Below are 15012 nucleotides of genomic sequence, written 5' to 3'. Positions count from 1 at the left end.
CAGCGAGACCTTCAGAGGTGGTGGTTCAGACTGATGTTCACACCCGTACCTCTAATACCCAGTGGCACGTCCTCTTGCACTGATGCATGCCTCTATTATTAGCATGCAGTATAATAGCTGTCTCCGTTAGTTCGGAGGTAGGAATTGTGTTATCAGAAATCTAGCATACTTCCAATCGGGACAGAAATGTGGAAGTGCACCTGTCTGCAGATGTTGAATCACATGTGAAGGATGAAGTCAGTAATTGTATTTCCATTTTAGCTGTCCAGCTATTTACAGATTAATGGCTGTAAAGAGGGCAACCTATATCAAAAGGTCACTTTGTATATTAAGAGTCACAAAGCGGACGCGATCGAATGCCGATATTGACCGTCTAGGCAAGGTTGAACTACAGACGATCAGTGTACCTCCTTCCTGGTGCAATGACTGGAACTAATCGGCTGTCGGACCACCTCCGTCTACTAGACGCTACTCATGCATGGTTGTTTATATCTTTGGGCGGGTTTATTGACATTTCTGAACAGTCAAAGGGACTGTGTCTGTGATATAATATCCTCAGTCAACGTCTGTCTTCAGGAACCGGGGTGATGCAAAACTTTTTTCGATGTATGTAGTAAAAATGGTGCCGGAACAACAGAAAGCGTTTTGTGTTCTACCTCGGGTCGGTAATAACTGCTCAGCATGATCTTCATACTAGGCATGGTGTGGATCCTCTTGAAGCACAGAGCATTATGGAAATGGAAGTGAAGTCCCATGCTTCTTGACAGAGTGTAGGGGAACGATGCTGGAGACCCGCACCGTCGTACTAGGCAAGGTCCTAGTGGAGGTGCTTTGCTGTTGCCTTCCTCCAACCGTAATGGGGATGAACGATGAAGGCGACACAACAACACCCATTCACCTCGGGGCAGGTGAAAATACCTGACCCCGCCGGGAATCGAACCCGGGACCCCGTTCTCGGGAAGCGAGAACGCTACCGCGAGACCGCGAGCTACAGAGCATCAGGTGATGGCATGAACATTTCCGAGAAACAGGTTATTTGTGTAAAGACATATCGCCGGGCCGTTCCCGAGTGTCTGACACAGACGTCGAACGCATCCGCCATAGTTTCACAAGGAGTCCGCAGAAGTCCTTCCGCCGTGCAGCCCGACAGCTCATCATGCACCAGATGTCGGGCTGGCGCGTGTTGGATCGACATTTATACATGAAACCATACAAAATTCAACTACTGCAATCTCTTCGTGAAGGTGAGAAGGTGAGAAACAACACCGTGTGGAGTTCCGTAATTTAGTTCTTGGTAAGATCGAGGATGACATGTTTCTTCCACGTTTAGTGTTTAATGACGAGGCAACATTTCAATGGGAAGATCAACCGTCATAATGTGAGAATATGGGGTATAAAACAATCATATGAATTTGTACTACATGAGAGGGACTCTCCAAAACTTAATGTGTTTTGTGCACTTTCTCGGGTAAAGGTGTATGGTCCATTTTTCTTTGCCGAGAAAAGAAACTCCAGAAAAGAGTTTTCAATTGTATTTAGTTCGCTTATTGCATATTATAAGGGGCGATCAAAAAGTTTCCGTTGAATGGCATTGCTGCAGCGTATACTCTATAAATGTCTCTACGCCGAGCGCCTGCAGTACCGGCCACCCGCGGAACCGGCCAGTGAAGCTGGTCCCGGACAGAGTAGGGGTTAGCTTTGCCACTCTCCCGGCATAAGCAGACTCTCATCGGCGGTTACCAGGCGACATCACTTGCGCCACCAGAGGTCGCGGTATCTACGGTTCTAGTTTCTTCCTCACATCACGTGACCGGACATAGTCAGCAATGTATCCTGGAGCGGACGTACTACATAGGCCCGCGCCGAGGCACGGGAGGTGTCCTCGTCGAGTGAGCCGCTCCTGGTAGCAGCCGAGGTGCCGTCCACATCTGCCCATCGCCGACACGTCGACCCCTGGAAGTCTTCACGTCACCGACATCGTAGACGGTTACGTGGTCTCCGATGGTGCTCATCCAGGCTTACTCGAGTAATTGTTTTGTTGATTAACTCTTACGGAAATGTCGGATTTCCACTTTGCTTAGTGTTACTGTCTTTGAACTGTCATTCTTTTCTGATTTAATTTCTTTATTGTAGGCCACAGAAGTGGCTACTGGAACTGTTACTTTGTATGTGTGAAGAATCTTTTTCGTTAGCAGTTAGGCCTGTAATAAAATCCTTTTAAGCGACATAGAACTTTCTTTTTCTGTCTGTAGCCAATGGACATGCCACTCCACGTAGCGCCACTTCGATGCATATATACGCTACTGACCATTAAAATTCCTACACCACGAAGATCACGTGCTACAGACGCGAAATTCAACCGACAGGAAGAAGATGCTGTAATATGCAAATGATTAGCTTTTCAGAGCACTCATACAAGGTTGGCGCCGGTGGCGACACCTACAACGTGCTGACATGAGGAAAGTTTCCAACCGATTTCTCATACACAAACAGCAGTTGACCGGTGTTGCCTGGTGAAACGTTGTTGTGATGCCTCGTGTAAGGAGGTGAAATCCGTACCATCACGTTTCCGACTTTGATAAAGGTCGGATTGTAGCCTATCGCGATTGCGGTTTATCGTATCGCGACATTGATGCTCGCTTTGGCCGAGATCCAATGACTGTTAGCAGTATATGGAATCGGTGGGTTCAGGGGGGTAATACGGAACGCCGTACTGGATCCCAACGGCCTCGTATCACTAGCAGTCGTAATGACAGGCATCTTATCCGCATGGCTGCAGCGGATGTTGTAGACACGTCTCGATCCCTGAGTCAACATATGGGGACGTTTGCAAGACAATAACCATCTGCACGAACAGTTCGACGACGTTTGCAGCAGCATGGACTATCAACTCGGAGACCGTGGCTGCGGCTACCCCTGACGCTGCATCACAGACAGGAGCGCCTGCGATGGTATACTCAATGACGAACCTAGGTGAACGAATGGCAACACGTCATTTTTCGGATGAATCCAGGTTCTGTTTGCAGCACCATGATGGTCGCATGCGCGTTTGGCGACGTCACGGTGAACCCACATTGGAAGCGTGTATTCGTCATAGCCATACTGGCGTATCACCCGGCGTGATGGTATGGTGTGCCATTGGTTACACGTCTCGGTCACCTCTTGTTCGCACTGACGGCACTTTGAACAGTGTACGTTACATTTCAGATTTGTTACGACCCGTGGCTCCACCCATCATTCGATCCCTGCGAAACCCTACATTTCAACAGGATAATGCACGACCGCATGTTAGAGGTCCTGTACGGGCCTTTCTGGATACAGAAAATGTTCAACTGCTACCCTGGCCAACACACTCTCCAGATTTCTTGCCAATTGAAAACGTCTGGTCAATGGTGGCCGAACAACTGGCTCGTCACAATACGCCAGTCAGTACTCTTGATGAACTGTGGTATCGTGTTGAAGCTGCATGGACAGCTGTACGTGTACACGCCATTCAAGTTCTGTTTGACTCAATGCCCAGGCGTATCAAGGCCGTTATTACGGCCAGAGGTGGTTGTTCTGGGTACTGAGTTGGCCAGGGTGGCCGAGCGGTTCTAGGCGCTACGGTCTCGAACCGCGCGACCGCTACGGTCGCAGATTCGAATCCTGCCTCGGGCATGGATGTGTGTGATGTCCTTAGGTTAGTTAGGTTTAAGTAGTTCTAAGTTCTAGGGGACTGATGACCTCAGAAGTTCCATAGTGCTCAGAGCCATTTGAACCATTTTTCTGGGTACTGATTTCTGAGGATCTATGCACCCAAATTGCGTGAAAATGTAATCACATGTTAGTTCTATTATAATATATTTGTCCAATGAATACCCGTTTATCATTTGCATTTCTACTTGGTGTAGCAATTTTAATGGCCAGTAGTGTAGAAGCACCCACATGTAAGCAAGCGAGTAGTCTGGCATTCGTGTCTTTCCGAAGTACATGTAGTAAATGCGGAAACGTAAATCATGGCGGCGATACTTCCAAATGCGTTAAACAGGACCAACTTGCTTTTATTTTTTTCCTTGCTGCCGAAGAACAAACATCGGCAAACATCCATGCGAAATAAAGAACTTGTGCAATTAGTGTGAAATGTCCGGGAAACTGCGACAAGGGGTACTGCTGCTTCAAGATTATGCACGTCCGCATATCGCAAATTTCACAGCGTAGAAGTTAGGCCAATTAAAGAGGGAGACACTCGAGCGACCGCTCTCCAATCCTGATCTCTGCTAGTACGATTATCACGCCTTCGGACTGTTAGAAAGGGCCTTGAAGGGTCGACTATTCCTGTCAGACGAGAATATGCAGCAGGCAGTTACGGACTTCTTCACGCAGCAGGACATTGCGGTTTACCAAATGTGTATCTTCAACCTGAAGCGTCAGTGAGATGATTTCCTCAATGCCCACGGCGATTTTGCCTGATTAGCACACTGACTCTGGACTGTATGGCCTTCAAACGGAAACTTTTTAATCGCCCCTTATATCTCGGCAACTATACTCTCTTTTATAAGTCGTTAAGTGGAAAATTATACTTTCTAATCATTATAAAATAATTTGTCTCGCTTCATAAGTAACAATAGATTCTCAGTTCTCAATTCCTGCACTCTTGAAAGACAAGGGCGTGTACTCTAGTGTTGGTATTTGCTAATGAACACTATAGTCGTAATATTTCTGGCAACTGATCTTTAACCACGTAACTTTTTCGAGTGTATCAACAAATTAGGTAGGTACTGCTGGAGCTACGCACCAGGTGATGGTCTGGTTGAGGCTGTTGGTGTACTTCCGGAAGATCTCTCCCTTCTCGTACAGGTCAAGGGCCTCTTGCGGTATATCCTCGTATCCCATCTGCTGCAAGTAATGCACCTCTCGCAGGATGGCGCTCAGCTGTAACAAGCGCGCAAGAAAATAAACTTTTTATCTTATCGCCTCAGCCGCAAAAAGTTTTTTTGTTCTGAAATGAGTTCACACACACACACACACACACACACACACACACACACACACACACACAGGGGGAGAGAAGAGAGAGAGAGACAGAGACAGAGAGAGAGAAGAGGGCGCCGGGGGGGGGGGGGGGGGGTTTCGAGGGGACATTGGGAACAGGAATGGGATAAATGTGACAGCTGGGGGCGCCAGTACACTTGAAAACAGTCGATTAAGATTCCATTATTACAGTATATTTGTGGAATATCCTCAACATGTTGCAGCAAATTAAATTATTATTTGCGATATGCTACAGGTAAATTAGGATATGAGCTTAAAACGTAAACGATATTCCAGGGTAATGGTAGCTTTTGCGATTGGTCCCCATTTTAGAAGCTTGAGTGTAATTTTTTAAAATGAAATTCAAGTAGTTTATCATATGCTCTCATTAGGCTGAATCGAGACATTGTCAGCTCTTCTTAATCAGAAATAAACTTTAAAAAATCTGATATTCACTACAATATTTATAGATTTTAACTGTCAAAACACAAAGAAAGAACTGATAGTTGGCGAAGGTTAGGAAGGCCACAGATAAATATTAGCAGATGTGAAGTGGAGATCAAAGGCAAAAAATTAGCGAAGAATACAAGTAGAGGAAACTGAAACAGAAGGAGACAGTGTCAGAATACGTGTTGAATATAAGGAAGGACTTTTAGGGATTACCGAGAGCTCCAGAAGTTACTGATGTGACGGTGGGCAACAGCAGTTCTTCTTCTGTCGACCGGGGTTGTTTGGGCACTGAATTCACATTCGGGAGGAGCAGGGTTCAATTACTAGTCCTTCCATCCACATGTAGATATTTCATGGTTCCCATAAATGGCCTAAGATGAATACCGGGATGGTTCCTTTAAAAGCACGCAGCCGATTTCCTTCCTCATCCTCGTGCTTGTGCTCAGCCAGTAATGACCTCGTTGCAAAGACTTCTGACTGTTTCATCTTGGCACATTATCCTTCTACGTTACTCTACCCTACTGCACCGATCTTGGTTTTCAGAGATGGTTCTGCTTATTACAGAAAACATATTCTGAGGTGACCTAGTCGTGGTTCGAACTGAGAATAGCCAATACTCGTTGAGGGAACGTGAAATTGCAGAGAAAACCATTCGTATAGAAAATAAATAAACAAATACATAAGACCGAAAAACGCCGAAAATGGAAAAAGCAGAAATAAAATCAACCATTTTCTGGCCAACAATGACTCAAAACGAGTATGTGTATTATATTGAACCTCGTCCTGTAATACTCGGATATAAAACGGACTATTCGTCAACTTCCGAACCTACTTACGCTAAAATGAAAGCGTACAGAATAAACTGTTACGTAGCAGCTGGCCGGAGTGGCCGTGCGGTTCTGGGCGCTACAGTCTGGAGTCGAGCGACCGCTACGGTTGCAGGTTCGAATCCTGCCTCGGGCATGGATGTGTGTGATGTCCTTAGGTTAGTTAGGTGTAATTAGTTCTAAGTCCTAGGCGACTGATGACCTCAGAATTTAAGTCGTATACTGCTCAGAGCCATTTGAACCATTTGTTACGTAGCATAGCTCAGCGGGAAGATGGGCAGGCCAGCAAGATTCCTGTAGCCTGCTTGGGTTAGGCATAGCTTGGCTTGGATGGGAGTATAGCAGCCGTTCTGCTGATAAAGTGCGGCAACAAGCCTGCTTGCCTGTCGGACAAGCAAGCACGAACAGGTTAAAAGCGGAATTGGTACACCTTAGACTAGAGCGCAGTTCCTGTCGGAAGTCATTTACTATTCTGCTCGCTTATTCCTCACATATTGATGAAACTTCCTCGCAGATTGAAGGAGTGTGCCGGACATAGAATCGAACTCGGGACCTTTGCCTTTAACGGGCAAGGTAGCAAATGAGGTACTGACGGAAGTACAACTGTGGGGACGGGTCTTGACTCGTGCTTGGGTAGCTCAGTCGGTAGAGCAGGTGTCTCCGAAAGACCAGAGCGCAGTTCCTGTCGGAAGTCATTTACTATTCTGCTCGCTTATTCCTCACATATTGATGAAACTTCCTCGCAGATTGAAGGAGTGTGCCGGACATAGAATCGAACTCGGGACCTTTGCCTTTAACGGGCAAGGTAGCAAATGAGGTACTGACGGAAGTACAACTGTGGGGACGGGTCTTGACTCGTGCTTGGGTAGCTCAGTCGGTAGAGCAGGTGTCTCCGAAAGACCAGAGCGCAGTTCCTGTCGGAAGTCATTTACTATTCTGCTCGCTTATTCCTCACATATTGATGAAACTTCCTCGCAGATTGAAGGAGTGTGCCGGACATAGAATCGAACTCGGGACCTTTGCCTTTAACGGGCAAGGTAGCAAATGAGGTACTGACGGAAGTACAACTGTGGGGACGGGTCTTGACTCGTGCTTGGGTAGCTCAGTCGGTAGAGCAGGTGTCTCCGAAAGACCAGAGCGCAGTTCCTGTCGGAAGTCATTTACTATTCTGCTCGCTTATTCCTCACATATTGATGAAACTTCCTCGCAGATTGAAGGAGTGTGCCGGACATAGAATCGAACTCGGGACCTTTGCCTTTAACGGGCAAGGTAGCAAATGAGGTACTGACGGAAGTACAACTGTGGGGACGGGTCTTGACTCGTGCTTGGGTAGCTCAGTCGGTAGAGCAGGTGTCTCCGAAAGACCAGAGCGCAGTTCCTGTCGGAAGTCATTTACTATTCTGCTCGCTTATTCCTCACATATTGATGAAACTTCCTCGCAGATTGAAGGAGTGTGCCGGACATAGAATCGAACTCGGGACCTTTGCCTTTAACGGGCAAGGTAGCAAATGAGGTACTGACGGAAGTACAACTGTGGGGACGGGTCTTGACTCGTGCTTGGGTAGCTCAGTCGGTAGAGCAGGTGTCTCCGAAAGACCAGAGCGCAGTTCCTGTCGGAAGTCATTTACTATTCTGCTCGCTTATTCCTCACATATTGATGAAACTTCCTCGCAGATTGAAGGAGTGTGCCGGACATAGAATCGAACTCGGGACCTTTGCCTTTAACGGGCAAGGTAGCAAATGAGGTACTGACGGAAGTACAACTGTGGGGACGGGTCTTGACTCGTGCTTGGGTAGCTCAGTCGGTAGAGCAGGTGTCTCCGAAAGATCAGAGCGCAGTTCCTGTCGGAAGTCATTTACTATTCTGCTCGCTTATTCCTCACATATTGATGAAACTTCCTCGCAGATTGAAGGAGTGTGCCGGACATAGAATCGAACTCGGGACCTTTGCCTTTAACGGGCAAGGTAGCAAATGAGGTACTGACGGAAGTACAACTGTGGGGACGGGTCTTGACTCGTGCTTGGGTAGCTCAGTCGGTAGAGCAGGTGTCTCCGAAAGACCAGAGCGCAGTTCCTGTCGGAAGTCATTTACTATTCTGCTCGCTTATTCCTCACATATTGATGAAACTTCCTCGCAGATTGAAGGAGTGTGCCGGACATAGAATCGAACTCGGGACCTTTGCCTTTAACGGGCAAGGTAGCAAATGAGGTACTGACGGAAGTACAACTGTGGGGACGGGTCTTGACTCGTGCTTGGGTAGCTCAGTCGGTAGAGCAGGTGTCTCCGAAAGACCAGAGCGCAGTTCCTGTCGGAAGTCATTTACTATTCTGCTCGCTTATTCCTCACATATTGATGAAACTTCCTCGCAGATTGAAGGAGTGTGCCGGACATAGAATCGAACTCGGGACCTTTGCCTTTAACGGGCAAGGTAGCAAATGAGGTACTGACGGAAGTACAACTGTGGGGACGGGTCTTGACTCGTGCTTGGGTAGCTCAATCGGTAGAGCAGGTGTCTCCGAAAGACCAGAGCGCAGTTCCTGTCGGAAGTCATTTACTATTCTGCTCGCTTATTCCTCACATATTGATGAAACTTCCTCGCAGATTGAAGGAGTGTGCCGGACATAGAATCGAACTCGGGACCTTTGCCTTTAACGGGCAAGGTAGCAAATGAGGTACTGACGGAAGTACAACTGTGGGGACGGGTCTTGACTCGTGCTTGGGTAGCTCAGTCGGTAGAGCAGGTGTCTCCGAAAGACCAGAGCGCAGTTCCTGTCGGAAGTCATTTACTATTCTGCTCGCTTATTCCTCACATATTGATGAAACTTCCTCGCAGATTGAAGGAGTGTGCCGGACATAGAATCGAACTCGGGACCTTTGCCTTTAACGGGCAAGGTAGCAAATGAGGTACTGACGGAAGTACAACTGTGGGGACGGGTCTTGACTCGTGCTTGGGTAGCTCAGTCGGTAGAGCAGGTGTCTCCGAAAGACCAGAGCGCAGTTCCTGTCGGAAGTCATTTACTATTCTGCTCGCTTATTCCTCACATATTGATGAAACTTCCTCGCAGATTGAAGGAGTGTGCCGGACATAGAATCGAACTCGGGACCTTTGCCTTTAACGGGCAAGGTAGCAAATGAGGTACTGACGGAAGTACAACTGTGGGGACGGGTCTTGACTCGTGCTTGGGTAGCTCAGTCGGTAGAGCAGGTGTCTCCGAAAGACCAGAGCGCAGTTCCTGTCGGAAGTCATTTACTATTCTGCTCGCTTATTCCTCACATATTGATGAAACTTCCTCGCAGATTGAAGGAGTGTGCCGGACATAGAATCGAACTCGGGACCTTTGCCTTTAACGGGCAAGGTAGCAAATGAGGTACTGACGGAAGTACAACTGTGGGGACGGGTCTTGACTCGTGCTTGGGTAGCTCAGTCGGTAGAGCAGGTGTCTCCGAAAGACCAGAGCGCAGTTCCTGTCGGAAGTCATTTACTATTCTGCTCGCTTATTCCTCACATATTGATGAAACTTCCTCGCAGATTGAAGGAGTGTGCCGGACATAGAATCGAACTCGGGACCTTTGCCTTTAACGGGCAAGGTAGCAAATGAGGTACTGACGGAAGTACAACTGTGGGGACGGGTCTTGACTCGTGCTTGGGTAGCTCAGTCGGTAGAGCAGGTGTCTCCGAAAGACCAGAGCGCAGTTCCTGTCGGAAGTCATTTACTATTCTGCTCGCTTATTCCTCACATATTGATGAAACTTCCTCGCAGATTGAAGGAGTGTGCCGGACATAGAATCGAACTCGGGACCTTTGCCTTTAACGGGCAAGGTAGCAAATGAGGTACTGACGGAAGTACAACTGTGGGGACGGGTCTTGACTCGTGCTTGGGTAGCTCAATCGGTAGAGCAGGTGTCTCCGAAAGACCAGAGCGCAGTTCCTGTCGGAAGTCATTTACTATTCTGCTCGCTTATTCCTCACATATTGATGAAACTTCCTCGCAGATTGAAGGAGTGTGCCGGACATAGAATCGAACTCGGGACCTTTGCCTTTAACGGGCAAGGTAGCAAATGAGGTACTGACGGAAGTACAACTGTGGGGACGGGTCTTGACTCGTGCTTGGGTAGCTCAGTCGGTAGAGCAGGTGTCTCCGAAAGACCAGAGCGCAGTTCCTGTCGGAAGTCATTTACTATTCTGCTCGCTTATTCCTCACATATTGATGAAACTTCCTCGCAGATTGAAGGAGTGTGCCGGACATAGAATCGAACTCGGGACCTTTGCCTTTAACGGGCAAGGTAGCAAATGAGGTACTGACGGAAGTACAACTGTGGGGACGGGTCTTGACTCGTGCTTGGGTAGCTCAGTCGGTAGAGCAGGTGTCTCCGAAAGACCAGAGCGCAGTTCCTGTCGGAAGTCATTTACTATTCTGCTCGCTTATTCCTCACATATTGATGAAACTTCCTCGCAGATTGAAGGAGTGTGCCGGACATAGAATCGAACTCGGGACCTTTGCCTTTAACGGGCAAGGTAGCAAATGAGGTACTGACGGAAGTACAACTGTGGGGACGGGTCTTGACTCGTGCTTGGGTAGCTCAATCGGTAGAGCAGGTGTCTCCGAAAGACCAGAGCGCAGTTCCTGTCGGAAGTCATTTACTATTCTGCTCGCTTATTCCTCACATATTGATGAAACTTCCTCGCAGATTGAAGGAGTGTGCCGGACATAGAATCGAACTCGGGACCTTTGCCTTTAACGGGCAAGGTAGCAAATGAGGTACTGACGGAAGTACAACTGTGGGGACGGGTCTTGACTCGTGCTTGGGTAGCTCAGTCGGTAGAGCAGGTGTCTCCGAAAGACCAGAGCGCAGTTCCTGTCGGAAGTCATTTACTATTCTGCTCGCTTATTCCTCACATATTGATGAAACTTCCTCGCAGATTGAAGGAGTGTGCCGGACATAGAATCGAACTCGGGACCTTTGCCTTTAACGGGCAAGGTAGCAAATGAGGTACTGACGGAAGTACAACTGTGGGGACGGGTCTTGACTCGTGCTTGGGTAGCTCAGTCGGTAGAGCAGGTGTCTCCGAAAGACCAGAGCGCAGTTCCTGTCGGAAGTCATTTACTATTCTGCTCGCTTATTCCTCACATATTGATGAAACTTCCTCGCAGATTGAAGGAGTGTGCCGGACATAGAATCGAACTCGGGACCTTTGCCTTTAACGGGCAAGGTAGCAAATGAGGTACTGACGGAAGTACAACTGTGGGGACGGGTCTTGACTCGTGCTTGGGTAGCTCAGTCGGTAGAGCAGGTGTCTCCGAAAAGCAAAGGTCTCCAGTTCGAGTCCAGTCGGGTGCACTCTTTTAAGTTGTGACGAAGTTTTATATCAGCAAATACTCCGAAGCAGAGTGACCATTCTGGTAACTCTACAGATAGATTTTATTGATTCCGTACGTTGCACATTCGTGTAGTTCTAACTCTCCGTCCAGATTGTGTTGACCTGTGCAGTAATAATAAGAGCTACCGTTGTATAATGTAATTTATTTTTGGCCGTAATATTTAGTATGAAATATTCAATATGTGACTATTTGTTAATAAAGAGGAAAGTTGGAGTGGTAAATAAACTGTTGGACAGAAACATATATCTATTGAAATCAAACAACATGATGCCATTTCCTCCCGTTCATTTATCTTTCTTGTCGTGGTCATTTCATGAGATGGATGTTACTGACTCTTCTTACAAGGAACCCAGTGAGTGCGAGGTCGCAAAAATGATGTTAATGGCATTCGGTGCCTCACATATTGTCTGTCATGCAATCACGGTATTGGCTGCTAATGGCATCAAGGGGCGGGACTCGAGGTTTACAATGGCATGAGACTACGAAGTGCAGTTGAAGTGTTTAAACGGTGACTAATTCGCAACAGTGCTACAGTGCTAGTGGTGTTGATGCAAAACGGAGCAATGCCAACAACAGACAAAGCAAACATTGCATTGTATCTACAACAGTTGCCTAAGTTGACATTTCGTCAGAAAGGAACCCAAGGGATTTCGCAGACTGAGAAAGAAGTGGCAGAAGAAATGTTAGTTTTTCTACAAGATGAGTCTCTGGAATGTGTGGTCTGGTATACGCTCGACTGTGTGGACAATGTACTCGAGGAGTACAATGATGACGGTACGTGCTTAACAAGTGAGAGTGATACTGAAACAGGTGCCGAGCCATGTAGTTACTCATCTTCGTCAGGAAGCCACAAATCGCGTCCCAAGTGAAACGTAGTGAAGGACAACCTTTGTCCAAGGAGCGGGTAATGAATATGATTGCGTACGTGAAAGATCATCCGCATCGTAGTTAAAACGATTATGAAGAGATTTAGAGTAAGTCCGCAGCTATAGGCCCTTGTGGTGCATAAAGAAAACTACGGATATTCAAGGGAGTTTTTCACAAAAACTGGTGTTTGAGTGTTTCAGAGATGCTCGATACAATTTACAGGACGTGCATGATAGTTACCTACTAGGTTATGAACATCAAACTGCGCGAGATGAAGATCAAAGTGATTTCAAGCGAAGCAGTGGATGTTTGTAGAACTTCAAACAGTGCTACAGAACTGGAAGACTTAAGATTACTAAATTTCAAACGATTTGACGATGCACAGCAAACTGCGGAAATGGTCCGAAAATGTGCATATGAGATGAACAAATTTTTCCCATCGTTCAGTAATAAATGTATTTTCAACTTCGATTTGAAGAGGAAATGTATATGAAAGGGACCCTGGAAATTAGAGATACTAAGAGTGTTGTTCGAGGTCAATCAACATAAATACCTCAATGCTTTCGTATAGAATTATGCCGACTGTTAATCTGGATGGTAAATTGACTGGAAAGTTATTTCTTGTTCTGCGAGAAGTTGGAGGGGCTCTGCCTCCTACGATTATTTCTCGCGCGCGTAGGGCAGTAGGGAATAGTTACATCACAGCAAGCAAGCATGGGATAATGGGCGTAAGAGAACTACAACCATGCTATGAGCGCTGCTTTTAGCGAATAGCTGGTCAAAAGAACTTGATTTTGCTTGATTTCTGGTCTGTGTATAAAAATCATACTCCTTTATAGCAAACTATTCCTCCTTAAAAGTGTGTGACGTTGCAGTTCATACCACCCGAAACCTAAACTAAAACTAAACTCCTCCCGAACAAACCATGAAGGCCCAACGGTACCGACCGGTCGCCGTGTCATCCTCAGCCCATAGGCGTCACTGCATGCGGATATGGAGGGGCATGTGGTCAGCACACTGCTCTCCCGGCTGTATGTCAGTTTCCGAGATCGTAGCCGCTACTTCTCAATCAAGTAGCTCCTCAGTTTGCCTCACAAGGGCTGAGTGCACCACGCTTGCCAACAGCGCTCGGCGGACCGGATGTTCACCCATTCAAGTGCTAGCCCAGCCCGACAGCGCTTAACTTCCGTGATCTGACGAGAACCGGTGTTACCACTGCGGCAAGGCCGCTGACCTCCTGAAACCACTGCACAAATTAAGCCTCTGGTTGTCTGTTTTTATTGTGCCTATAAAACATAATTACTATCGCACTATCTGCAGCTACGCCATATAGGATGGCCAGTTTCACAATGAGCTCCACGACAGACTGTTTCGCATTCGGTTGCACGCCATCACATTCCATTAGTTTCCATCATGCCGTTACAGCGACACCATTCTATACGCATTCCTTAAGGGTGGATATACAGCTGAAAGTCCTGCACGGTTTGTAACTCTCAATTAGTTTGCCTTCGATCTTGACGGTGCGAACCTGTGTAACCATTGTGACGCGCCAGTTTTCATTCGGTGTTCATGGTAGAAGTTAATGGTTTGTTTCGAACTTTTCTTGATTGTCGACGATGCCCATTAAATGAAGTGTAACACATGCTACCAATAAAAGGTTGATGTCTGCACCTCCCGAACACTTATTTTCTGTCCCCCTTCTGATGCACATGGTGAGTTACTAGCAGCTAATATTTTCCGTGTCATAATTGTTAACACAACACTTTCAGATGAGCCGGACTAAAGATTTTACTTGTGACCTCGCACTCAAAGGGTTTCTTGTTAGAATGTACCCTACCGGAGTTTTAAGCTTGTAATGGTTTTTTATTTACGTGACCATTACGGCACTCCATCCCCAGTTCTCGATACCAGTAATATCGTACTACTTTTCTGCGAAGTAACAGACATATTTTTATGACAATATCCACATTTGGTTTTATTAATGTATAGGTATCCGATGTATCGATATATTACAGTGATATGGTTCTTGTGTGTATTCATTTCTGTGAGACTGTTATAATCTTTGACTTACTTGTAACCTTTTTGGCGCGAATGCGCACAGAGGGAGTCTTTGTTTCACTTTGCAGAAGTTAAGTTGTTATTTCGCTTTGTAAAAAAACAGTCAAGTCTTGTGTTTGGTTAAAGATGAAATTAAATATAGGAAGATTGATACAAAACTGTTTTCTTGATGATGTGACAATTAAGAAGAAGTATAATGAATTTACAAGAAGTTTAATAAAAATGTGGATCGTGAACACCAAGTCAAAAATTATTTCTACCATACCATTGTTCTGATCTGGGATTGTTTGATCATTAAGAATTTCCTGAAAAACGCATTTGTTAGGTCTTCAAATATTGCTAAAATACAGATCTGGACCTTCTAACAGTCAAAGTGGAATCACCCTAGAATCAACAAGATGAGCCATAACAACTTCGA

At 46.5% G+C, this 15012-nt stretch overlaps 1 protein-coding gene across 1 annotated transcript in view; it reads right to left on the bottom strand.

The window, feature by feature from the left end:
• LOC126252221 (dynein beta chain, ciliary) overlaps window positions 1-15012 on the bottom strand; it is a 769797-nt gene that overhangs the window by 621540 nt on the left and 133245 nt on the right. The window contains exon 13 of the mRNA XM_049953092.1: window positions 4775-4911. Coding sequence (XP_049809049.1) covers window positions 4775-4911 — 137 coding nt within the window. The remainder of the gene's footprint in view (window positions 1-4774; window positions 4912-15012) is intronic.

This window comes from Schistocerca nitens, chromosome 4, assembly GCF_023898315.1.
Source record: "Schistocerca nitens isolate TAMUIC-IGC-003100 chromosome 4, iqSchNite1.1, whole genome shotgun sequence".
NCBI lineage: Eukaryota > Metazoa > Arthropoda > Insecta > Orthoptera > Acrididae > Schistocerca > Schistocerca nitens.
This window is presented reverse-complemented; position numbering and strand designations above follow the sequence as displayed.